This window comes from Calidris pugnax, unplaced genomic scaffold, assembly GCF_001431845.1.
Source record: "Calidris pugnax isolate Ruff unplaced genomic scaffold, ASM143184v1 scaffold41, whole genome shotgun sequence".
NCBI lineage: Eukaryota > Metazoa > Chordata > Aves > Charadriiformes > Scolopacidae > Calidris > Calidris pugnax.
In genome coordinates, this window is record NW_015094509.1 from 4,212,148 (window position 1) to 4,236,515 (window position 24,368).

Consider the following 24,368-nt stretch of genomic DNA (forward strand, 5'->3'; position numbering starts at 1 on the left):
TCTTCAGGTTGCATTCACACATTGCTGACTGGGACACACATTGTCTTACACAGAATCACAGAATCTTCTAGGTTGGAAGGGACCTTAAAGATCATCTTGTCCAACCGTCAACCTAACTGACAAAAATAGACACCCACACAACAAACAAGGAGCATCATCACTAAACCAGACCTCCCAGCACTACATCAACCCGTCTTTTGAACACCTCCAGGGATGGTGCCTCAACCACCTCCCTGGGCAGCCCATTCCAATGCCTGAGAACCCTTTCAGTGAAAAATTTTTTCCTAATATCCAGCCTGAACCTCCCCTGGTGTAACTTGAGGCCATTTCCTCTTGTCCTGTCACCTGTGACTTGAGAGAAGAGACCGACCCCCACCTCTCTACACCCTCCTTTCAGGGAGCTGTAGAGAGCAATAAGGTCTCCCCTCAGCCTCCTCTTCTCCAGGCTGAACACCCCCAGCTCCCTCAGCCTCTCCTCACAAGACTTATTCTCCAGACCCCACACATACGTCCTCCCACTTACTCAGATGGATGACTTACACCAGTAAGTACTGGTGCAGGTCCTCATGCTTGAAAACATATGTTTTTTTAAAAAATACTTGATTGAAGGCTAACCATATCATGGCCTGCATCAAAAGCAGAGTGGGATCAGAGCGAGGGAGGTGGCCCTGCCCCTCTACTCTGCTCTGGTGAGACCCCACCTGGAGCACTGCATCCAGCTTCAGAGTCCTCACCTCAAGAAGGACATAGACCTGTTGAAGCAGGTCCAGAGGAGGGCCACGAATATGATCAGAGGGATGGAGCACCTCCCCTAAGAGGACAGGCTGAGGGAGCTGGGGTTGTTCAGCCTGGAGAAGAGGAGGCTGAGGGGAGACCTTAGAGCAGCCTTCCAGTACCTGAAGGGGGCCTACAAGGAAAGCTGGAGAGGGACTTTTTCCATGGGCATGTGGTGACAGGACGAGGGGGAGTGGTTTTAAATTGAAAGCGGGGAGATTTAGATTTCCACTGTCCAGCCTACAAACTGCAGTGTTAGCTTTGGAAGAGCTAAAGATGGTGTGTGGTCAGGCTAAAGAGGGAGAAGTGGATCCTGCTGCTCGTGCAAGAAGGAGAGTGATGAAGACCTGCACAGGTGGAAGGCCTCAGGGAAGAGCTGGTGAAGACCAGGCGAAGTGAAGGTCACAGTTACAGGTGATCACAGCCCAATGTGCAGAGCTGATGTCGAGGCAGATTTCACTGTTTGGTGAAGGTGGTGAGAACTCTTGAACCATGAAAGGGTCAAATTTTATCTCTGGAAACCAGGCGTGGGACTGATTAAAGACCACTTGAGGGAACCCAAGCAAATCAACTCCTTTGAGAAGAGAGAAGGCTGTGCCTTTCATTCTTGATGTGCTGCAGCAAGATGGAGGCTTCGTGCTCCTACATGCAGGCGACAGGGCAGGGGGGACTAACACTCGTAGTTACAGAAATAGAGGAGATAATCCCCTAATTACACAGTGTACACAGCTGTTTGAAACACACACGGTTTTTAATGAGGCAGAGATGATGTTCATCTGCCTCAGATGTTCATGAGATGGTTAGTCAGACCTGCATTTTTGCCTTGTATTCCTGTGGGAAAAGGGTGTCTATTTTCCTGGGTTTCCTTCTCCTGATGCCAGGATACATGTTCTACTCTTCAGTAGTGGGGCTGAGCGTTCTCCAGAGCTTGTGCTTCTTTACCTAAAGAAGATCATAGACTCATAGAATTTCCCAGGCCGGAAGGGACCTCCAAAGGCCATCTAGTCCGACCCCCCCACAGTCAGCAGGGACACCCCCAACTAGACCAGGTTGCCCAGGGCCTCGTCCAGCCTCTCCTTGAATATCTCCAGGGATGGGGCCTCAACCACCTCCCTGGGCAACCTGTCCCAGTGCTCCACCACCCTCACAGTGAAGAACCCTCTCCTCATCTCCAGTCTAAATCTGTTCCCCTCCAGCTTGAAGCCATTGCCCCTCGTCCTGTCACTGCAGGCCTTTCTAAACAGGCTCTCCCCAGCCTTCCTGTAGGCTCCCTTCAGGTACTGGAAGGCTGCTATTAGGTCTCCCCGGAGCCTCCTCTTCTCCAGGCTGAACAACCCCAGCTCCCTCAGCCTGTCCTCGTAGCAGAGGTGCTCCATCCCCCTGATCATCCTTGTGGCCCTCCTCTGGACCCTCTCCATCAGGTCCATGTCCTTCTTATATTGAGGGCTCCAGACCTGCACACAATACTCCAGGTGAGGTCTCACCAGAGCAGAGCAAAGTGGCAGAATCCCCTCTCTGGACCTGCTGGCAACGCATCTTTTGATGCAGCCCAGGATGTGATTGGCCTTCTGGGCTGCAGGTTCACCTGGGCCCACCTCTCCAGCCTGTCCAGGTCCTTTTGGATGACATCCCGTCCCTCTGGTGTATCGACAACACCACACAGCTTGGTATCATCCGCAAACTTGCTGATGGTGCCTTTAATCTCCCTGTCTATATCATTGATAAAAATGTTAAACAGTATTGGTCCCAGCACGGACCCTTGAGGAACACCACTTGTGACTGGTTTCCATCTGGACTTTGAGCCATTGAGTACCACCCTCTGGATGCGACCATCCAGCCAGTTCCTTATCCACTGAACAGTCCACCCATCAAATCCGTACCCCTCCAATTTGGCAAGCAGGATGTTGGGGGGGATGTGGAGATCTGTGGAACCATGCTGGTGAGTCTCCACTGAAAACACTCGGAAAGCTCCAGGATTTTCTGCACTGGACAATATTCCAAGGATTATGGCGTATGGTAGGGAGGCCTTGCAATTATTGCAGTTCACAGTGGATGATTAGATCAGTTTTGTGGCTTTCCAAAAATAAGGATGCATTTACTCTCAAAATGGGTGATCATTGTTTTACTTGAGAGAAGAGGAGGACAGCTTTCCTGACCCTAGGAACCATGGCATACACATAACACTAGATAATAAGAGGGTAATGGATATATCAGTCTCAGCAGCACCTTCTGCTTTAATTCTTTTCACAGATTAGGCTTTAGATTATCATATTATATTAGCAGTACCTATATTAAGTGTTGAAACTTGGCATGGAGGCCACTCTTGGAGCTCTGACAAACCAAATCCTGCTCAACACACTGGGAACTACAACTGATATGAAGACCCAATTCTTTCATCAATGGATTTAAATTAATAATTTGGTTTCAGAAAGAGATTAAACCTTTTTTCCCTTTCTCACACCATAAACTCGCCACGTAAATTCAGGAGAGCATTTAACTTGTTTTCACAGTAAATTTTACAGTAAGTATTGTACCTTTCATGAATCAAAAACCTGACATAGACTCTACAATTTTAGAAAGACATCTTTTGGGCTCTGATCATGCATCCCTGAACAGAGGATGGTAAGAGTGTTTTCACCAAGATGGAAATTCACAGCCTCAATTCCTAAGACACAGAAATGGCCTTGCAGAAAATGGTATATATATCTGAAACCAAAATTAAAACTTGTTTCTCTCTTTCTCCAAGAGGTGATTCTCAAAGACTGACCAGCGTATACATTCTTGAATAAGGTATGAGCAGCTGCAGGTAGTGTCTGATAGGAAAAGGAAAGTACGTGGTTATGGCCCAAAAGCCAGTGCCACATTTGGTCAGATTTTCTATCCATCCCACCAGTAGCAAGAGTGCCCTTGCAGGTACCCAAACATACAACCATCTACATCTCCAACTAACAGGGTGTGGACTGAAATATTAGGCTTTGTTAACTGAAGAGACAGACTGTAATTGCTGGTAACACTCTATGGAAGAAAGAACAGGTTGTCAGCCTGCCTAATCAGAGACATTTTGTGATTCTGTAAGTTTGTTGTTTTGGTTTTTTTCCAGTCAAATTGTGAAGTGTTGCTGCTGGCTTACAGATAATGGTCTGCGGGATTTTCAGATAAAATATGTGAAGATTGTGCCTTGCCTGGCCTTTGCCTTGCCCTTCCCTTTTCCCTTCCCTTCCCTTCCCTTCCCTTCCCTTCCCTTCCCTTCCCTTCCCTTCCCTTCCCTTCCCTTCCCATTCCCTCCTCTCCCCTCCTTCCCTCTCCCTATTTTAGCAAACTAAAACCAGTTCTCAGTTAAGAGAAGGTGGGAGGATTAAAATAGTTTGCCTTTGGGCACCTTGTAATCGCAGCTTCAAAAACATTGAGAAAAGCCCTGAATGTCAGGGAGTCAGACCATTTTGCACATGGGAGATGCCACAGATTCCTGCTGCCATTCCTTTAGCTAGAGCTTGGGATTCTCAGAGGCACCTGATGGTGACCTGGGTAAGGATCTCACTTGGGATCTCTGTAGCTTGGGTAGGGTTTTCTGTTACGAAATGTGACACAGACCGAGAAGTGCTCAAGCCAGTTTCCAGACAGCAGCACCAGAGAGATTCACAGTCATTCTTACTCCTTGAAATTTGACATTGTCGCAAAAAAAAAAAAAAAACAAACCTACTGCAAAGAACATAATGATACTTCTAGTCATTAAAAATCTATTCCTTTATTATGTGTTCAAGTTATATGCAGTCTGATGTTTCCCCAAATGTTTATAATCTGCTACTGAAGGAGGTCTGAGACATGATTCAAATAAAAAGATGCTGATGCTTCAGCAACATGTGAAGATATGAGGATTCCAGGTAATCTTCAAGTAATCCAGGCATTACAACTATATTTTTGTATGAGTAAAGTATGCTTCCAGTAGTTTATTCATAGGTATTTTGTTGTAGAACTAATGAGTAGCGCAGCTTCTGTTACCTCCCCCAAATCCCCCATTTATTCAGTGCATTATTTAGCATTAGAGCTGGGGTTGTTCAGCCTGGAGAAGACAAGGCTCCGGGGAGACCTTAGAGCCCCTTCCAATATCTGAAGGGAGCTCCAGGAGAGCTGGGGAGGGACTCTTTGTCAGGGAGTGCAGTGACAGGACAAGGGGTAATGGTTTTAAATTGGAAAAGAAGAAATTTAGACTAGATACTAGAAAGAAATTCTTTCCTGTGAGGGTGGTGAGACACTGGAACAGGTTGCCCAGAGAAGCTGTGGCTGCTCCATCCCTGGAGGGGTTCAAGGCCAGGCTGGATGGGGCTTGGAGCAACCTGGTCTGGTGGGAGGTGTCCCTGCTGTTAGATCTATAATATTAAGAGGCCATTAATTTGGGCATTGGGGTACCTCTTACCATGCCAGGGAAAGGAGCAAAAAGCAAGGAAATATGCAACCAGACATCTCTCAGGTAGTTACGGTGGAAAACTAACACCAGTTCTGCAGACAGGACCTGCAGAACCAGACTTGAGCTCTTGTTGCTCTGGCAGATATTCCAGAAAGGATTTGGCTGTCGCTGGGGTTTCCAAACATGTCTGTGATATTTTCCATAGTTTGGCACACACGTGAGGTTTTCACTATAACCTGATACCTTGGTGATGGCAGTTCACAGTCTGACACCATGTGACATACCTCTTTTGTACTCAGATACACGCTGGGTATCTCAAGCACCAAAAAGTTGCAGGTTCCTCATACGTGTAGTAGAATTTTTCCATCCCCTCATATTCTTTTCTGATATTAAAATAAAATTGACAAGTCCATATCCACTCTCCGTCTCATTCAAGTGAGAAGCCCCATTATCTTCAGCAGGGCTAATGACATTTAGAAACTGTGATGTGGGGAGGCTTTTCACTGAATTTCACTGATTTTTAGAGTTGGAGGGGACCATAGAGATCATCTAGTCCAACTCCCCTGCTGAAGCAGGACTGCCCAGAGCTTGTCAGAGCATGTTACTCAGGAGCATCCAGGTGGGTCTTGAAAATCTCCAAAGAAGGGGACTCCACACCCTCCCTGGGCAGCCTGTTCCAGGGCTCTGTCACCCTCACCGTGAAGTAGTTTTCCCTCATATTTGAGTGGAACCCTTTATGTTCCAACTTGTGCCCGTTGTCCCTCGTCCTCTCACTGGGAACCACTGAAAAGAGTCTGGCTCCCTCCTCCTTCAAACCACCCTTTAGGTACTTATAGGCATTGATAAGGTCTCCCCTCAGCCTTCTCTTCTCCAGACTAAAGAGTCCCAGCTCTCTCAGCCTTTCCTCATCAGGGAGATGCTCCAATCTTTGAATCATCTTCGTTGCCCTTCGCTGGACTCTTTCTAGTAGCTCCTTCTCCCTCTTGAACTGGGGAGCCCAGAACTGGATGCAATAACTTAAAATTAATACTTAAAATATTGCCTATGTTTTTCCCTGTGTTACATCCCATGAGAACATTCCCTGACCTTTAGAGATAACAAGATCCGATGAGGCAGTACAACACTGTATTGTTGCACCTGAACAGATACACAGAGAAGTCCCATCGAGATCAGCCAACTAAGCATCAGAGGAGGATGTGATGTGCTTGCTCAACACAACTCGTGAAATACTGACTAGTTCTACATTCGCTTCTTTGTCAGCTGATGTCAGGCAAGAATATTCACAGAAGCAGAGCTCATGGGCAAGTCTCAACTCTGGCAAAATGGCTTCCTTTCCAAAGACCCAGAAGTGGTGTACAGGACTGCCCTACGAATGGATGACCCTGAATGATTCTATGATTATATGATTCTATGATAAGCACAAGGCCTGTTTCAAACATTTAACACTCCTGATGCTCACACCTTCTTTGTTATCTTTCATGTGCAGAGAGGAGGTGAAGATCTCCAAAGATAGGGCACTGGCAATAAATCACCTCATTTTTCACATCACTTGTATTTACAGTGTTTTGACATAGAATCATAGAATCATAGAATCATTGAGGTTGGAAGAGACCCTTGGGAGCATCGAGTCCAACCATCTCCCCTACTCTACAAAGTCCTCCCCTACACCATGTCCCTCAGCACTGCATCTAAACGGCCCTTAAACACAGCCAGGGATGGGGACTCCCCCCCCTCCCTGGGCAGCCTGTTCCAATGCCCGACCACTCTTTGGGTGAAAAATTCCTTCCTAATGTTCAGTCTAAACCTCCCCTGTTGGAGCTTGAAGCCGTTCCCTCTCGTTCTGTCACTAATTACCTGGGAGAAGAGACCAGCACCAACCTCTCTACAGTGTCCTTTCAAGTAGCTGTAGAGAGTGATAAGGTCTCCCCTCAGCCTCCTCTTCCTCACACTAAACAGCCCCAACTCCCTCAGCTGCTCCTCATACGATTTGTTTTCCAGCCCCCTCACCAGCTCCGTTGCCCTCCTCTGCACTCGCTCCAGCACCTCCAGATCTCTCTTGGATTGAGGTGCCCAAAACTGGACACAACACTCGAGGTGTGGCCTCCCCAGTGCTGAGTACAGGGGCACAATCACCTCCCTATAAAACAGACATAAATCTGTGAGGCAGAAAACAGAGACTTCTCAAATCATGTTTTATATTATATCATCAAAATCTTTATGATCATTATGCATTATGGGAAGTAAAACTCCATATTTAACCTTTATTGAACCTAGCCTGGTTGTGACCAGCTGATTATAATGTTGGGTTTTAATGTTAAAATGAACAGCAGAAAAATAATATCAAAATTTCCAATATTTTCAGATCTAAACACCAATGCTGCTGTTTTCCTTGCTCCATTTCATTTCAGAATTGCTCTTCTTACTTTTTTCTCCCCAAAATTTTAGCTTCTCTTCTAGCAGTCCCAACATGTCCCTCGATTAGATTTTATTCTTTTCTCAAACTAAATGTTATCATACCATCATTCCTCATTTCTTGGGATGTTACCACTTGGCATTACTGTATGGGATTGTGTTCTTAGGCATCACCTTTTGTTCAAGGTAGAAATCCTTACTATTCCTTTCTTTCATGTTCCTCTGCCTTTGTTTGTATTCCCAGGCGAATGATGTATAGCAGGAATATTCAAAATTGCAAGTTCATTTAGCCAGTTTTGCAAATCCCAACCATTTCTTTCTTCCTTCCCATTCAAATGCCAAGAACATAGAAATGCTGTCAGTTGAGAAGGGGCTGCTTTCTTTATTGACTATGATGTGTCTGGACCTGAAATAAAGGGAGGTAAGTCAATTACGTAGTTGAAAGTTCATAAACCTCTTAGCAGTGATCCTGTTCCTGCTTGAAATGCTCTGACCTTTGCTATCATGTTTCTTCTGGAAGTTGCCTTATTAGATAACTGGCTGCTTTGAATTCCCCGATGGTTTAAATGAAACAAGCAAAGGACTGCAAAGGACCTGTGACCTCTTGGTCTATCTAGTTTCTACTTAAATTGACTGATTTGGTCACTCAGCTAATGATAGCTCCTGCAGTAAGTTGGTGTGGATGTTGATATTCCTAATAGTCTTCATTAAAAGTGGGTAAAGAAGCTCTCAGTTCAAAAATAATAAGCTTCAGAAAGAGTATCTGAAGAGATACTTGTAGAGATACCCCAGGAAAAATATTGTAGGTACCTGTATATACAGTTAAAAGTGTCATGTCTTGATTTAGTGCCCATTTAGTGATAAACACAAAACCAGAGGGACAGACAAACAGACAAACACTCTGTCAGTGCTGCCCCATGGTGACCAACCAGCCCTTCCACGCTTCCTTACTGCTTTGGTATTGACTACTCTTGTGTACATATTATGTGAAGGATAACACCGTTGGGCCATTCATGAATAATTCATTTTGCAGCGAATCAGGGTAAAATCCACTGCGCCCAAACTTCAGAAGCCTCTGTGACCTGGGAGAATCGTCCCTGGAAATGGTTGCTCTGGCCTGGCTTCCAAACAAATGCCTGAGCAGCAAAACCACTGAAGCTTTGTGTCCTCCACAGCTTTGCCTGGAGGTGCAGTCCCTCGGAGGAAGCCCTTCCCCAGAGGGGACAGGCATGGGTCTCCTCCCTTCTTCTTGACCCCTCCATCCAACCTGCAGGAAATAAAAACTTTGAGACAACTTCTTCCTTTATCAAATTTGGCCAATAGATTCAAACATGTCTGGGGGGGGGCTGGCTGCCACATACGGATGTGCACAAGGACATGCTGTTTTGGTTAACAAAACAACTTCCCTTGTGAAGCTTTAAGATCAAAATGGCCTTTATAGAGAAATATGAGGCAGTCCACCTGAAATGTCATGATTGCAGAAATGTTTCTGTCTCTTATAAGGAGAAATGGACACTCTCTGAGCTTACTCTCTTGCTAAAAATTATTAATTCAAATTGTAATTATACAGGTTTTCTAGATATGAGCTGAAGACAAAGCATGAGATAATGCATTTAATTGATGGCGTATAATAAAGAGTGAGCTTGTTTTAGTGATTCTTGTTTGAAACTGGTAAGTTCCTGATATTTGCTATTGAGATTTTAAAATCGCTCTCATTTTGCCCCTGTCTGGTTCTCTTGTAAGGAAATCAAAATAAAGGCATTCTTTAGAAGAGACTCTGATAATAGGCAGATATTTCTAGACCAGCATTTCAGCAGCTGACACTTTCCCATATACATTTTTTTTCATAACAAAAAATAATAAAACCAAGGCAAATTCTTAGCTGAGGCACATAACTACAGCAATATGAAAGAGCAAGTGTGATGGAAATGATTCGTTTCTTGTGAAGGTCACCTATTTTTTACTTTCTCATAAAAATATTTATCCTAACTATTTGCTTCTGTGTAAGGCCATTAAGAAAGAGGAATGAAGCTCAGGAGCCACGCTCTCCCCTTTTACAAGCACTAACGGGGTGCGGTTTGACCCTCCAATCTGACAGACCAGCTCTTTTATAGCTTTTTACTCATGACATTGGTGTGGGAGGTTTCTGAGGCCAGAGCCGAATGCGTCTCAGCAGCTGTTCTGCTAGGGATCACTTATGATCTTTGTGTGAAAAAGGTGATTCACTAGCAGATTAACTGTATATTTGCTCTACATACAAGCCACATAACTGACATATATTCCTCTGTTTATTTTGGCAGGCCTATGAAGAGATACAGATGGGTTTCACCTCAGATATTTCCGTGTCTTGCTCTGTCCAGCCAGGCCAGGATGTGTTTCATAGAACCATAGAATGGTCAGAGTTGGAAGGGACCTTAAAGATCATCCAGTTCCAACCCCCCTGCCCTGGGCAGGGACACCTCCCACCAGACCAGGTTGCTCCAAGCCCCATCCAGCCTGGCCTTGAACCCCTCCAGGGATGGGGCAGCCACAGCTTCTCTGGGCAGCTTGTTCCAGTGTCTCACCACCCTCACTGCAAAGAATTTCTTTCTGGTATCTAATCTAAATCTCCCCTCTTCCAATTTAAAACCATTACCCCTTGTCCTGTCACTGCACCCCCTGACAAAGAGTCCCTCCCCATCACTCCTGTAGCCCCTTCAGGTACTGGAAGGCTGCTCTAAGGTCTCCCCGGAGCCCTCTCTTCTCCTGGCTGAACAACCCCAGCTCTCTCAGCCTGTCCTCACAGCAGAGGTGCTCCAAACCTCTGATCATCTTCGTGGCCCTCCGCTGGACCCGTTCCAACAGGTCCATGTCCTTCCTGTGTTGAGGACTCCAGAGCTGGACACAGAGCTCCAGGTGGGGTCTCACGAGCGCAGAGCAGAGGGGCAGAATCACCTCCTGCTGGCCACGCTTCTCTTGATGCAGCCCAGGATGGGGATGGCTTTCTGGGCTGCCAGCACACATTGCCGGCTCCCACAGTATCTTCATGTAGTATAACATCGCCCTCAGACTAACATTGGTATGAGTCTTCCATTGTGAAATCATTCACCCCAAGAGCAGAATCCGATGGTTCAAGCCACCAAGGTACTTCATGGCCTTTTCTTCTTTTCATCTGGAAGCTGGAACACAGAAACTTCTCCCCGGAGAAGACCTGCAGAGTCACGCCAATGCTTGGCCCAAGGAATGACTTACAATAAGCAGCCACTGAGCATAATGAGCACAGCATCTCTGGGAACTGGGACATGGGTCTCCTCACGTCCATCCGAAATTCCCAACAGGTAGGCTGCCTGTCCTGGTAAGGGAGTTGAGCTTCCTTTTTTTCCTTCTCTCTCTAGCTGCCTGAATACTTCAAATTTTTCTTCAGGAACTCCTCAGCTTCAATTCTTGGAGGCCAGAGAATCTCTCAGGACCCAGTTATCAGCATATTAACCTTGGCTGGCAGAAGATTTTAGTCCGAACACCCTCTGGCTGGACAACCTCAAGGTCTCACACACGCACAGTGCCCCAGCAGTCCTTCTAAAGGACAGTGGCAAAACCTGCATTTGGAGAAGGTGTTTTTTTTCTGGACTTTTTAATTAGGTTTTCTGAACAAGATGCTCACTGTGTGGCTTCTTCTGGGGTCTAGCAGGAAATATGGCGAAGTTCTGAGTCTAGGGTGTTGTTGCCCACTGTTGAAATTTTAGGTGTCAGGGTAACTGTCGGTCCAGATATGAAGGCCTCTCTATTTGCTCTGCGACATCCTTTTAATTTAAATTTTGTACTTGGGCACCTATGTTTGACTCAGCTTTGTTTGGTGTTAAGGTATAAAGAACAAATACGTGAGAAGAAAATTTATCTTTGAGCTGATTGGAAACGATGTCTCCTCACACTGGGATTGCAAGTGTCTTTGTTTCAAGCTACTGCAAGCTCCAGGCTTATGGAATCTTACAGCCTGTGTGTATAGGTGGGATGTGCATTTTGAATTGTTTGCATCATGAAGATGAATAAAATCTAGATACTAGCACCCGATTGCTTAGTGGGCCATAACCTCTGTCTCCTGAGCGCCGCCCAAGTGAAGGCCCTAAAGCAGAACCGCCATGTCAGGGTTTCTGGGGCTGTTCTCCTCCTCCACGCCCCAGTGTGAACTCCGAACGTGCAATGGCTTCCAAGCATTTCCCCGCTGTGATCACTTGTCTAAAATGGCTTCTCCATAACAACAACATAAAGAGGGGTTAGTTTCACCCGTAGAAATGTGGGGTTTTTGCTCTTCTGTTCTCAGGTTCTTCAGGCGCGCGCTACATCGAGTGGTTTCCCATAGCAAGTAGGGAATGTGGATTCCCTTTCTTCTTACCAGCTGTGGTAGAATTGTCTCAGTTCTGATATATTTCAGCCTTCTGCATTCAAAAAAGTAGGGAGGGCACAGGAATTGCCATACTGTTTTGAAAAAGATTACTTTTATGTTTGCATATAAATTCTATATGCATCCTAACAGATGTTGCACTGAAGATCAGCAAATACGTTCCCTCTGACAGAAAATACAGATCCCGACAAGTTTTTGGAATAAATTAGAACTGGTGATCATTTTTTAAGTTTAGAAGAAGTTATTTTTCTATTAGCCTCAGTAAGTGTCACGGTCTTAAGCCTGTATTGACAAATCAGTGGGTGCTAAGGACTGTGGAGGAGTGACAGCTCTGCTTGCACTCCTGGCCTTGAAGTTTCATCCCAGTTCTTTGCATCCCTCATTTTCTTTTTTCCCGTCTTTGAGCTGTTCCAGCATGCCTCTGTATTCCCTTCAACTGAAGGGCAGTATCTGTCAAGCTTAAGCTTTGCCTTGAGAGAGGAGAGTCACCAATCCAAAGGAATTTCCCAGTGACTGAAGTCGGGAGCTGATAAAAACAAACAAGCTTAGGTCAAATTTAGGGATTGTAATAATGGGTACCTAACAATGGTTAACTCTCCTTATGGAAATCTTACATATCACCCTTGCTGTAAGTAATTTATAAGCTTTCTGAAATGATGTAGAGAAGCTAGATATATGTTCTTAAAGATGCATAGGGACTTGCACATGTTCAGTGTTACTATGGATGGACCAGAAACAGGGGATGCCAAGGTTCACCAATAGACAGCATACAAAGATAAGTGCTCCAGAGGACAGGGTTAGGGGTAACAGAAGGGGTAACAAATGCATGGAGTTGATTCTATACTGCTTGCACTCGTTTAAAAAAGAAAACACACCAAAACCTATGTAGAAAAGCATTTATGCGATCACAAGATGGAAAGAATGAGATCAAATAAATGTTTAACTACAATTCAGTCTTTTTTTTTTTTTTCACCTGGTAATGACACGCAGAGTGATTTATGTGGTGCATGGATAGCATTACAAACCCCAGACATAAATTTTCTTCTCAGGCACTTATCAGCATAGCAACAGGAGATCACGTTATTGCCGGCAGAATTACCACATGGGTATGGCCACATTTATCATCTCACTCCACCTGGGTCACATGCATTGCCCATTAAAAAAGTTAACACACACACATATATATAAACACAAACATGAATATTAAAGCTCATAGGTATTCTCAATGAAATTGGTGGATTTTTAAAGATGAGTATCTTTTATAATTATTGTATTACTTTAAATAAAGTCACAGATGTATACCAAGCTATTGAGCAACAGCTACACCTGCCTTCCTCTCTTAATTTATAGATGGAGGAACCCTGAGATGGAGGAAGAGCTGGAGGGAGGCAGGGAGCTTCAAACTCAGATAATTATAACAACATGTACGTTGTGGGACTGAATTCCCTGGGGTGAGCGTCAGGGATCTGGTGCAGCTGGGTCAGAAAATGGAGTAGGAGAAAGAAAGTTCTCCTTTGCCTGCTACATTCAAAACTCCTAGGGAAAAGCCAGCAGAGAAGTAGAGCAGGCTCAGCTCTGTGAGCTGGCTGGAAGGACAGCCCTGCAGGTGGGATCCAGCGTCCCTTCCTTACACAGGGAGACAGAGGGGACCACTGGGCTGATCCTGATGCCGCCTCTGCTGGTCTGAAAAGTGTTGCTTGGCAGCTCCCAGTGCTGTACTGGTGAGCGGTGTGTTGACAGACAACTGTACAGCACTTCTCAGCCCTCGCTGAAACACCCCCGTGGCATCAACAACGCTGTTTTGGTCACAAATCCAAAGCGTAACGCCGTACCAGCTGCTCTGAAGGAATTAACTGCCTCACAGCCAAAAACCAGCACGACAGACTGTCTGGAGCCCACGCTTCGTACCACTGAGATTCAGAGCTTAGATGGGCAGGGTCAGAGCGTCTAAAATCAGATCCAAATCATCTCCAGAGCGTCGTACAAATAAACGGTTTAAATTTGCAGCCACCAGTGGTGAGGGTTACCATCCTTTGACTCTGAAGAGAGAGGAGTTACTGGAAACCCTTGTCAGTTGTGAAATGCAGGATGATTCTTTGCTGTGAGGATGGTGAGACACTGGCACAGGTTGCCCAGAGAAGCTGTGGCTGCCCCATCCCTGGAGGGGTTCAAGGCCAGGCTGGATGGGGCTTGGAGCAACCTGGTCTGGTGGGAGGTGTCCCTGGCCATGGCAGGGGGGTTGGAACTGGATGATCTTTAAGGTCCCTTCCAACCTTAACCATCCTATGATTCTATGATGTTATTTCACCATCGCAGGCTTTGGGTAATATTAAATACACAACACTATAGCAACGGGGTCCCCAAAGCCTGTCCTGTGCTGTCCTTGCAGTCCCCAAACTCCTCCTGCTCAGCCTGCAGACGGATGCTGCTGTACCAGAGAAGGAGGAGAGCACACGTGGTCCCAGAGCTCTCCCAAATCACACGTCCCCCTCCTCATCCCCCTCTGTGGGGACCTGGGCACACCAGCAGCTCTCAGTGAGACATAAAATGATGACCCACCCACAAATATATGGACTGTCACTTTCTTCTGTGTGTAAGGCCTAAGGGACACTTCTCCAGGGCATTAACTAGCTCAGACCCTCCACTGGAGAGCGTGGAGTGAGTCAAATTAGTATATCAGCGTTTCTGCCTCACCAGCACCATGGGTGGTTTGCCCTGGCTGATGCACTGACGGGGGCATGTCGTGCTTAGCGTGGGCTGTAGCAGATAAATGAAGTGGCACTCCCCATCCAACTCGCTTGTAATTCTCACAGAATCACATGGGGTTGGAAGGGACCTCTGGAGACCATCTAGTCCAACCCCCCTGCCAGAGCAGGGCCACCCAGAGCAGGTTGCACAGGAACGTGTCCAGGTGGGATTTGAATGTCTCCAGAGACGGAGACTCCACCACCTCCCTGGGCAGCCTCTGCCAGGGCTCTGCCACCCTCAAAGTGAAGAAGTTCTTCCTCATGTTTAGGTGGAACTTCTTATATTCAAGTTCATGCCCATTCTCCCCAGCTTTCCCCAATTTTCCTGGGTCTGCACACGCTTGGGAGCCATGCCACTGGGTTTTGGTGCTTTGGTCACTGAGCACAAAGAGTTTTGTCCTTGTGTTTGTTCTGTTTAGATGCTGTGCATGAAACCCAGCACGTGGTCTCCTCCTCACGTGGAGGGCTGTAGTCCAGCCTCTCAAATGCAAAGCACAAAGCTTTGATGGTGTGGGCAAACTCACCTTTGATGCCACGTACTCGCGAGTGCTTCACCTTGCAACCTCACCACTAGTTTAATGGAGATTTTATTGACATCTTATTAAACATTTAAAAGTATTGGTGCCAATAGTTCAACAAGTGTTAACGAAAGCAGGTAAGTAAGGAGGAGCAATGTTAGCAAAATTCTTCAGCACATTGCCCTTCTCCTGTCTGGGGCTCATGGGGTCATTGCATCTGTTGTGATTGCAGCCGTGGACTTAATCGCAAGATTTTGACAACAGGATTTTCTTCCACAATAAATACGGTCTCTTTGTGGAGAACTGTAAAGCTTAAACAGAACAGAAGTCATCTTGAACTGATGCAAAATCCCCAGGGCATCGGAACAAGCCATGGTTATAGTGAGATTTTAACCCACTCTCACTATAATTTTAAAACGCGCACAAAATCAAATACTGCATATTCTATGAGAATAATTTACTTTTAGAAATATCTAACAGCAAGCAATTGGCCAGGAACACTGCAGTGTACCGATCAACGATTATCTTTAAGCAGCACTTTGCATCCCAAGGATGCCAAAGTGCTTTGTAGCTTAAATATTTGGCCGTTGCAACTCCATGTCAAGTTTGAGTGATTTCAGAGGATTTACACTTACATACGTGAGTGAGGGGCGCGATGATTTTTTTGTTTCATGGGCATTGCCATTCAGCCATAGATGAACAGCTGCCTACTTGCTCACAACACCACTTAATGTGAATTCAGATCGTAATTATCTGATCAAAACCTGGAGGAAAATGAGCCCTCGATCATTAACTGACATGTCTGGGGCACGTATGAAGCTGCCTGGGACCAATTAGTAGCACTGTTACTGATCCTTATATTGGAACACATAAGACAATTATTTACTATATTACTATATAATATTACTATTTACCAATTATTGATTTTTTCCCCATTTAATCTGTCCCAGAACAGACCTGCTGTTGCACCACTTCGACCCCTAACCACCACCAAACGCTTCAGGGTGGCAGTGAGACTTCCTCCATGTAGTTTCATTGCATATCCCAGTCCTGATAGTCCTCCCACATGTGGTGGAAATCTCACAAGAGATTAAATGAGGAAAAAAAACTGATTCAGAACCTTGTGACCAGGCATTCTCCAGGACGGGGCAGCTAGCTTGAGTCAGTTATTAATTACTCGCATCTGTTTCTGCGATAGGTGGGCCTGCCAGAGCTCTCCAACGCTTGGATCCAGAAGGCAACTTTCATGGGTGCTTGGCTCTGGTGTTTTGGTTGGGTTTATGCCACCTCTCATTCCTCTGACGGAAAGTTGCTGCGTTTCAAAACAGAAAACTCCATCTGCTGTGTGGGAAACTGCACTGTAGCTCACGTCAACGTTATTTCTCTTGTCCTCGGTCAGGGGAGGAACTGCCATTCAAAAAGTACTATCACAAACCCGTAAAGATCCAGAGAGACTGTTTGTTTATCTCTGAATCCTCACCACTAAAAGGTAGTAAAAGAAAGGCAGTTGGTCCTGCCATGAGCTCCGTGAAGGTGGAGCTGTTTCCATGCAAGCAGCCCGTTGGGACCCAGAGGTACATGGCCAAGCAGGTCCATGGAGTGACTTCCACTGACTTCAGGAAACTCTGGATCAGGCCTGAGGGCTGTGCACAACTTCCCTGCTGATCCTAGATTTCCACAGCGCTCAGAGAGCCCTGCAAAGCCCCACACTGAGGTTGGGCTCTCCTGCAACAGGGCACGGGACTCCCAAACAGTGGCTGGAGGAGACAAGGGGACTGCTGCAGGACAACCCACCAGGGCTGTCACTGCAAAAGCTTAGAGATTTGCACTCCCAATAGCCAGTTCCCCAGCAGAACACAGATCCCACTCCGCGATGGTGTGCACACTTTGGTGACTCACTTGTAGTGACTGCTGATTAATTTGTCTAAACATTTTCCATGTTATGCCCTCCCAGCCTCTCTACTCCTCTCACTTCCACGTATCTACCCAGACCTGTTCCCACAGAGACAGGCACGAGGCTGCTGGGAACTGAGGAGGCTGGGGGCAAGGAGAAGGTGGCCGTGGTTCAGGAAACCAATTGAATGGAGCTGGCATTTGGAACACAAAAACCTTACGAGATTTCAGGTAAAAAAGCAAAATGCAGTAAGTGAACTTTATCCATTTGTCAAAATGTCAAAGTTGCTTTTTAACAAATTCCTCAACACCGCAGCGTTTTTAGGGCCCTTCCAGCAGATCTATATAATATCTATGTCATATCTAATATCTATACCTAGTGAATCACAGAATCATTTAGGTTGGAAAAGACCCTTGGGACCACCGAGTCCAACCATCACCCCCACCCTACAAAGTCCTCCCCTACACCATGTCCCCCAACACCACATCTAAACGTCCCTTAAACACATCCAGGGATGGTGACTCAACCACCTCCCTGGGCAGCCTATTCCAGGGTCTGACCACTCTTTCTGTGAAAAATTCTTTCCTAATGTTCAGTCTAAACCCACCCTGTTGGAGCTTGAAGCCGTTCCCTCTTGTTCTGTCACTAATTACCTGTGAGAAGAGACCAGCACCAACCTCTCTACAGTGTCCTTTCAAGTAGTTGTAGAGAGTGATGAGGTCTCCCCTCAGCCTCCTCTTTCTCAAACTAAACAGCCCCAGCTCCTTCAACCGCTCTTCATACAATTTATTCTCCAGCCCCCTCACTAGTTTCGTTGCCCTCCTCTGCACTCGCTCCAGCACCTCGATCTCTCTCTTGTATTGAGGTGCCCAAAACTGGACACAATACTCAAGATGTGGCCTCCCCAGTGCTGAGTACAGGGGCACAATCACCTCCCTACTTCTGCTGGTCACACTATTTCTCATCCAAGCCAGGATGCCATTGGCTTTCTTGCCCCCCTGGGCACACACCGGCTCATAGTCAGCCGCTTGTCAATGAGAACCCCCAGGTCTCTTTCCTCCAGGCAGATCTCTAGTTTTCTTCTGGTTTTCTTCTGGTGTATGTCCGGGAAGGGATGAGGAAAACTGGGCTTTCGAATTGAAGTTTTTGAATGCTGTGATCCCAAGTCAAAACCCATTAATCGTCACGGCATGAGTTATGTCAGTGAATGTCAGAGCACACACCCCCACGCAGCCCTTAAGGTGATCCAGGGCTGGATCTCAGAGCTATTCTGGCAACCCCGTGGGTCACTGTCCACTCACCCAATTCTGCCTAAATAACCAGCTACAAAACTGTGAGACACTTTCATAAAGCATTTTTTATTTTTCCGGGGTGGCAGCTTCTGGGGCAGCAGCTTGCTCAAATGCCCACTCAAGCCGTATTGCTTTTCCTTGGTCGCTCTGTCACGAGACAGAATTTGAGGCTTTAGAGTTTTCACAGATTTATGAAACAACCTAGAAAAAAACCCCCTAAGGCTAGCTAATAAAAGCATGATAAGGAGATTCCAGAAAAAAATACTGCCTTGCTACACAAACAGCATTTCCAAACTTTCTGGAGGATCCATGACAACCAATTGGACCCTGTTTGAGAATAAAACTGTTTTGTGATGCTTGAAGATGAGTATCTTACACACAAATGAGCTACACTCTCACGTCAAGCTGTCAGACGAAGCGCTACAGCAGCAACAAAACAAATACCAGATTTTCTTATTTGTCTGGCTTTAAGAAAAATGTACTAAGAGCCCCAAATGCATCCTCATTATGTTAGATTTCTTAAAATAAGATTAGTGAGAAAGCAGTTTAGCACAGTTGGCAAGCCCTGATAAAGGGTCTGGAGATATTCCTCCTTTTCAATGGAAAATCATTCTTTGTTAGTAGTATTACTATGAATTTTATTTGTTAGCATTTTCTCTCTTTTTTTTTTATGTTGAAAATGGGGGTGGGTAAAGGGATTGTACTATCTTTGGTAGGACATTATTAACCTTGGCTCTGGGAAGCTGCAGTTTGGTCACGGAGCCGATGAACCAGCCAGCAAAGCCTCCTGTCAGGGACAGGACAAGTTCTTGCACCCTCTGCCCCCCCAGCACAAGGCAGAGGACAGGCACCTCGGTGCTTTCCACCCAAAGTGATGAATAAGGAACTTTTTTCTTTTTGGGTGGGTCTGGGGGTGGTGTGGGGAGAGCTCAGCCCCAGTGGGCAGCGGGCAGGTGCCCCGTGGTGGCCTTTTTCATCATGGCTCAGTCTTGTGTGAAAGAAATCTGCCAGCGAGAAGAGCAGGGGGCTGACACCTCACCTTGTCCTGCCTCTGCCAAAAGAGTGCTGGAGCTGCATCCCACCGCCTGTGGCCCAGGAGTCACGGCTCAGCTGGGAAATCCTGCCAGTAACAACAAACTGGCACCCACAGGGAGACAGCCTGCAGACCCCTCCATTCAGCACTACTGTTAGATAGGTAAAGACATGGTAAACTTGACCCAATTCTTCTTTTAACCAAAGCTCGCTCATTTTACCTTCTTCCTGCTGATGATCTCTTCCATTGCTTTACTTTTTTGCATTACTTTTCTGCAGTGACCCCAGGCAAAGCTACAGGCACTTAAAATGAAAATGCAGAAGTTACCAGGTGGCAAAGGACTCCCTGGAGCATTAAGCTGCTGATTGCCAATGTCTGCTTTAGCTCTTAAAAGCGGACCACCTGGATTGGTTTGCGTTATCCCCATTCTCTACTGTGAGGGTGGTGGAGCACTGGAACAGGTTGCCCAGGGAGGTGGTTGAGGCCCCATCCCTGGAGATATTCAAGGTGAGGCTCGACGAGGCCCTGGGCAACCTGGTCTAGTTGGGGGTGTCCCTGCTGACTGCGGGGGGGTTGGACTAGATGAGCTTTGGAGGTCCCTTCTGGCCTGGGCAATTCTATGATTCTATGATTTCACATAGGCCCCTGCCCCAAAATGGACTTCACGAGGTGAAGCAGCATCTCAGGTCAGCTCTGCTGAGGTGGACAGCTTCCAACAGGACAGCTCTAAGGGGATGATGGCACAAAGCACAAAGGGACATCCCCATCAGCCTCACTGTTAACTCTTGCAGAGCTGCAGACTGGTGACCTTGCTTGCCCTTTCATCACAGGATTTTAGTCCACAGCAAGAATGAAATCTTTTTTTTAAAAGACACAAAAGCACAGGACCTTCTCTGAGGAGGAGCAACTGTTCCTCGCTTATGTTAGTACCACCACACTCCTACTTCCCAGTCCACCCTCGTCTGCTTGGTTTCTGTTCCAGAGGCACAAGTTCGGGGCATTCAGCACCTCCTTTCATCACTGTCCTGTAAATGCTCATAGAATCATAGACTCATAGAATTTCCCAGGCCGGAAGGGACCTCCAAAGGCCATCTAGTCCGACCCCCCCGCAGTCAGCAGGGACACCCCCAACTAGACCAGGTTGCCCAGGGCCTCGTTGAGCCTCTCCTTGAATATCTCCAGGGAAGGGGCCTCAACCACCTCCCTGGGCAACCTGTCCCAGTGCTCCACCACCCTCACAGTGAAGAACCCCCTCCTCATCTCCAGTCTAAATCTGTTCCCCTCCAGCTTGAAGCCATTGCCCCTCGTCCTGTCACTGCAGGCCTTTCTAAACAGGTTCTCCCCAGCCTTCCTGTAGCTCCCTTCAGGTACTGGAAGGCTGCTATTAGGTCTCCCCGGAGCCTCCTCTTCTCCAGGCTGAACAACCCCAGCTCCCTCAGCCTGTCCTCGGAGCAGAGGTGCTCCATCCCCCTCATCATCCGTGTGGCCCTCAATGCTCATCTTCTGCCTTGCTCTCTGTGGCATCAGTCACATCTCCTCCTTCTGAAAGGGGCCTCGCTTCAGAAATGTGACCAGACCTTAAAAAAGGATCTACATCTCTTGTGTAGCATGTGAAGAAAGCCCAGCTCCGTGTCACTGATGTTTCTGCAATGCGGAGTACCAGGGACCTTCTACCCTTCTGTCCTCAGGCTTTGCCCCTGGATTCCTGTGGACTGCTGTGCCCTCTAGTGATGGCCACCTTCTCTGACTTCGCCTCTCTCCCACTGAAGTGTCACTGACTGTGGCTCTGAGCAGAAGCAAGACGCTGGAAACCTGAGGAGACCTCCCAGCAGAGTCCAGGGCACAGAGCCAGCTGCTACGAACCACCACCTGAGCGCCTTGGGTGGTCAGAGCCTGGAGACAGAAAAAGTAGACTTGGAGGAGAATCATAGAATGGTCAGAGTTGGAAGGGACCTTAAAGATCATCCAGTTCCAACCCCCCTGCCCTGGGCAGGGACACCTCCCACCAGACCAGGTTGCTCCAAGCCCCATCCAGCCTGGCCTTGAACCCCTCCAGGGATGGGGCAGCCACAGCTTCTCTGGGCAACCTGTTCCAGTGTCTCACCACCCTCACAGCAAAGAATTTCTTTCTGGTATCTCATCTAAATCTCCCCTCTTCCAATTTAAAACCGTTACCCCTTGTCCTGTCACTGCACTCCCTGACAAAGGAGGTGGCTGTCAGGACGAGTGTGGCCCAGGGCGAGTTTAGGGATGAAAGAGGAACAAAGGGTAGAGCTGCCATTGGAAGGGGCTGCAAAAGGGATGCCATTCGAAAAGGGATGCTGCAACTCCAGACTTAGTCTGTTCCCTGACCCTAACCCTTTGCCACAGCCGAGCTTTGACCCAGATGCTAAAGATGGGTCAAAAAGTAATCCAGGAAGACATCTCAGCCTGTTTCCAAGGCCTGTAGTGACAGGATGAGGGGCAATGGCTTTAAACTGGAGAGGAGCAGATTTAGATTGGAGATTAGGAGAAAGTTCTTTACTTTGAGGGTGGTGGGTGACTCTCGACCTGCTGGTCACACTCTTCCTGATGCCCCCCAGGATGCCCTTGGCCTTCTTGGCCACAAGGGCACATTGCTGGCTCATGGTCATCCTGTTGTCCACCAGGGCTCCCAGGTCTTTCTCCTCAGAGCTGCTCTCCAGCAGGTCACCCCCAACCTGTCCTGGTGCAGGGGGTTATTTCTCCCCAGGTGCAGCACCCTACACTTGCCTTTATTGAATTTCACCCAGTTCCTCTCTGCCCAGCTCTCCAGCCTGTCCAGGTCTCGCTGGATGGCAGCACAGCCCTCCATTGTGTCAACGACCTCTCCCAGTTTTGTATCATCAGCAAACTTGCTGAGGGTACACTCCATCCCCTCATCCAGGTCATTGATGAATGTGAAGAGGACTGGAGCCTCACTCCAATGACAGCTCTGTGCTTCATCTCCTTCCCAGCCTTCACCTTCACCCTTACCAAGAACCTCTACCCTGGCACCGTTGAAAAAGTTCATCGGGAGAAGTCTTTTTGCATCTTTTGTGCTAAGCCACTGGATTTAGCTGTAAAACAGGTTCTCCTCTGTGAACTTGTGCACCTGGGCTTTGGCTGGAGACCTGACCTCTCCTATGGCTGTGGCTGGGAGAGAGATAAAGCACAGAAATCCCATTGCACAGCGGATGTAAAGAAGCTGCTAATGGCAGAAGTAGGCTGCAATAAGAGTTTTCTATTTGTAATTTTTTTCACCCAGACTAACGTTGGGTTACCTAGTAAGGGTCAACCAGCCCAGGGTCTAGTTTTTAAGGTCCAGGTTAGGGTTTGCTTTAGGGTAGGCCTAGGAGAGAGAGACAAAGCCTACAGCTCTTGTTGAAGTGGGAGCTCTCTGCGCTTTGCTGGAGCATCTCCCATACGTGGAGGGTCTGAGAGGGCTGGGACTCTTCAGCCTAGAGAAAAGAAGGGTGGGGGAGAATCTCATCCATGTGTAGAAATAGGATGGAGTGAAGACGAGGGAGCCAGACTCTTCTCAGTAGTGCAGACTGACAGGACAAGAGGTAATGGACGCAAACTAAAACACAAGACATTCTATTTGAACACAAGAAAACAATTTTTAGGGTGAGGGTGATGTAACACTGGGACAGGTTTCTCAGAAAGGTTGGGGAGTCTCCATCCTTGGAGACATTCAAGCCCTGACTAGACGTGGTCCTGGACAAGCTGCTCTAGCTGGTCCTGCCTGAGCGGGGCAGGTTTGGAGTACCTGCTCTGAAGAAATCACTTTCAACCTAAATGACTTTGTGATTATTGTTTGCCTAAATTTATCAACATCTATTTAAAATAATGTATATAATTCCATTTGCTTGAAAAATTCTATCAGCAGCATTTGTACGTGGAAGTGCTTTTGACTTGGTGTGCCTGTTTTTGAGAGACATCTTCTTGGCCTTGGACTTTTGTGTGTTTGAGGAAGGTTTTCACGTTTTTCAGATTGTCTGGTCTTCTGTTGAGCTTTGTACTAAGAACACAACTAAGATCAAGAATTTTACTCTGGGAACACAACATTTTAGCTTTGGAGGCTAAAAGAAAAAAAATATAATTTTTAATTCTAGGCACAATTAACAAGGTGGCTTATCACTGGCAGCTCTTGGGAGCAAACTGTGGTTCCTGTATCTTCCTCATGGGCTACAGCTGAAAGCTTCGAAGGGGGTAAATCTACAGCTTCATCTCCCTGTCCCTACCTTGAGGTAGGAGCAGAACCTCCCAGCTAGCTGTGAGGAATAGTATTTTTTTTCTCCAGAAAAAAACCCTGTAGATTATTTGTATGTCACTGACTAGATACGGTATTTTTGCTTTTTGTCCCCCCCATATGTCAGAAATCGGACACATCTGGGGATATGATGACAGATATGCTGGACCACCAGTGCTCTAGTGACACACACACAATTTCCATTTTTGCCTCTTGAGCCCATCTGTCTGAACTGCTTGGAATCTGGGTGCAATGTTAATAACCTGTGAAACAATCACTACAAGGCCATAAAACACCATGGCATGATGTAACACCAAAGCCAAGCTTGTAATAAGGGATTTTGGTGTTTATAGACAAGCAAAGCATTAATCTTGAAAATAGGTCACAAAGTCATAAGTAAATCTTTATTGCTTCTGTCAGAAGAAAAATTAAAAAGGAGCTCATGAGGAGCGAATAAACACATAACCACAGAAATAATTGTATCAATGTCTGCACTTGTTATCAACAGCAAAATTTATATCTGACTAATCCTTTCTATCATTTGCTTGGATGTGATCAGTGGAAAAATGTACCCCATTACCACAGAACACAAGGTCGTGTGTGCACTTCAATCACAAAGTGAATTATGATCCCAGTGCAGCCAGGGCCATATTGACCAAGGGG

At 46.7% G+C, this 24,368-nt stretch overlaps 1 protein-coding gene across 1 annotated transcript in view; it reads right to left on the minus strand.

Annotated features, from left to right (window-relative positions):
- Positions 1–6,841: 6,841 nt before the first annotated feature.
- Positions 6,842–24,368, minus strand: part of LOC106902035 — a 43,791-nt gene continuing 26,264 nt past the window's right edge. The window contains 2 exon segments of the mRNA XM_014965199.1: positions 6,842–7,225; positions 7,227–7,316. Coding sequence (XP_014820685.1) covers positions 6,842–7,225; positions 7,227–7,316 — 474 coding nt within the window.